Raw genomic sequence first — 1849 nt, 5'->3', positions numbered from 1 at the left:
CAGGAATTTTGTTCTATATAAACCGACAATAACGCACATGTGGAATTTTTTAGTGATCTGATTCAATGTACGAACATTATGTACGGATCTTTATTGCCCCCAGTACTGGGGGGGTCTTGTGCGCAGCATGCGGCTGGGCACCACCCATGTATGCACGGTGGGGCCCAATACTGGGGGCGATAATTTTCCCATTATGTACACTCGCATTTATGCCCTTAAATCTCTATTCTTAGGTATATTCAATTCAACAATCATACGAACGGAATGTCCAGTTTCATCCCTAATCGTGAATAGTTTTAGGTTAAAATTTAAGTATTATCAAGACCCATAATTAAATCATATAAATTAAATTTTTTTTTGGGTAAATTATAAATTAAACAAATATAGATTTGATAGATACATTTTCAACACCTCAACCCGACCCGAATTCCCGCTTTATGGATAAAGGTTACCCCTTTTGGTTGGAAGGCTTGATTCCAAAGTATTGAATGCGACACTTACAGGAGAGTCCAGCAGGAGGCTGTCTTAGGGTTCCACACAGCAGGGAGCAAGAATTTCTTATTTCGAATGCCGTGAGCATTAAATGCACCACCGTCAGCTGGGTCGATACGTACCTTTCCCATATAACCAGGTAATGCCCCGCTACCAAATTTCCCCGGGCAAGCCGTGACGGCTTCAAGGGGAGCTGCCGGAGGGCCTAGGAAGTAGCCGGTATTGTAGGGATTGGTCACTACACCAGCTAAGGCGGAGGCGAATCCAAGAACCATTGAATCCGCACCAACATTCCCACTCGGTGGTGGCAATGGCATCATCTTCGGACCCTGAGCAGCGGCTTGGAATGGCCATGCACATGTGCCAGGGCACTCGATTTCCGGATTCCCAACAATAATGTACGACTGGGATAACTTCCCGGCACCTACCGTGCCGTGTTCGGAGCACTTGCCCATGCATAATCCCACGACTGAGACATCCTTAGCCGTAAAGATTACAGGCAACAAGCTCTTGTCACCACCGGTGGCTAGTTGAACAAGTTTCTGAATGAAGTCTTGGGTTATGATTTTGCCGATGGAGTAATTCTTGTCGGTTATCTTCTTCACAATCTGAACATTAATTTTAGGGCTTACATCACCTTTAGATGTAGGTTGATAACTCTCAATGGTACGCCACCATGTCGCGACGCTTGGTTCAGTGGGGACGGCAACACTGTTAAGAGATTTAACGAAGGTGGTGATGGTTTGTTTATGGACACGGCCGAAGTTGCCATACCAAAGAATGGCGAGTTTTAGATTGCCGGTGAGAAGAGGACCTCCATGGTATTTTAAGGGAAGGGAGCTGAGGTCGACAAATTTAGAGGAACCCAAACGAGGAAGAAGGACGAGAGAGAGAATAGTTAAACTAAGGATAGAGAGAGGGGAAGACGCCATTCTTACAACCTTGTGCCTTTTATTTTTTTAATATTTTGGCTTCTTCTCCCCCACTTCCTGTAGGTTCTTTGTTCTTATAGGTTGTGGTTATCCTATTTTGGTGATTCCATGGAGTGGAGACAGTAAAAATTTGCTGCAGTAATGTAGGTAAAAACGTAAGACAACCAAAAAGAACTGGGTTTGAGGAAATTGAGATGTGGATTTAGTTATTTTCATAAGTTTTTTTTTTTTTGTTATTTTGACAAATTAAAATGTGAATAAAGTACCTGTTCGGAGTTGGGACAGCACCTCAGTCTTATCCTCATGGGAATTGCTTGAGCTTACAACCTAGGGGTGTCAATTTAGGACCAAAACCGGAACCGAACTGATCCGGACCAACAGGAACCGGAATCGGACCACCCAATAGCTTATTGGGACAGATCTGG

The 1849-nt window shown here is 44.0% G+C and overlaps 1 protein-coding gene across 1 annotated transcript; it reads right to left on the bottom strand.

Annotated features, from left to right (window-relative positions):
* Window positions 1-489: 489 nt before the first annotated feature.
* On the bottom strand, window positions 490-1424 carry LOC122646219 (protein EXORDIUM-like 2). Its single transcript, XM_043839722.1, has one exon. It carries the CDS (start codon window positions 1422-1424, stop codon window positions 498-500), a length of 927 nt encoding a protein of 308 aa, XP_043695657.1. The 3' UTR covers window positions 490-497.
* Window positions 1425-1849: the final 425 nt, after the last annotated feature.

Source organism: Telopea speciosissima, chromosome 11 (genome assembly GCF_018873765.1).
Source record: "Telopea speciosissima isolate NSW1024214 ecotype Mountain lineage chromosome 11, Tspe_v1, whole genome shotgun sequence".
Lineage (NCBI taxonomy): Eukaryota > Viridiplantae > Streptophyta > Magnoliopsida > Proteales > Proteaceae > Telopea > Telopea speciosissima.
Note: the sequence above shows the minus strand (reverse complement) of the source record. Positions and strands in the feature narration are given on the sequence as shown.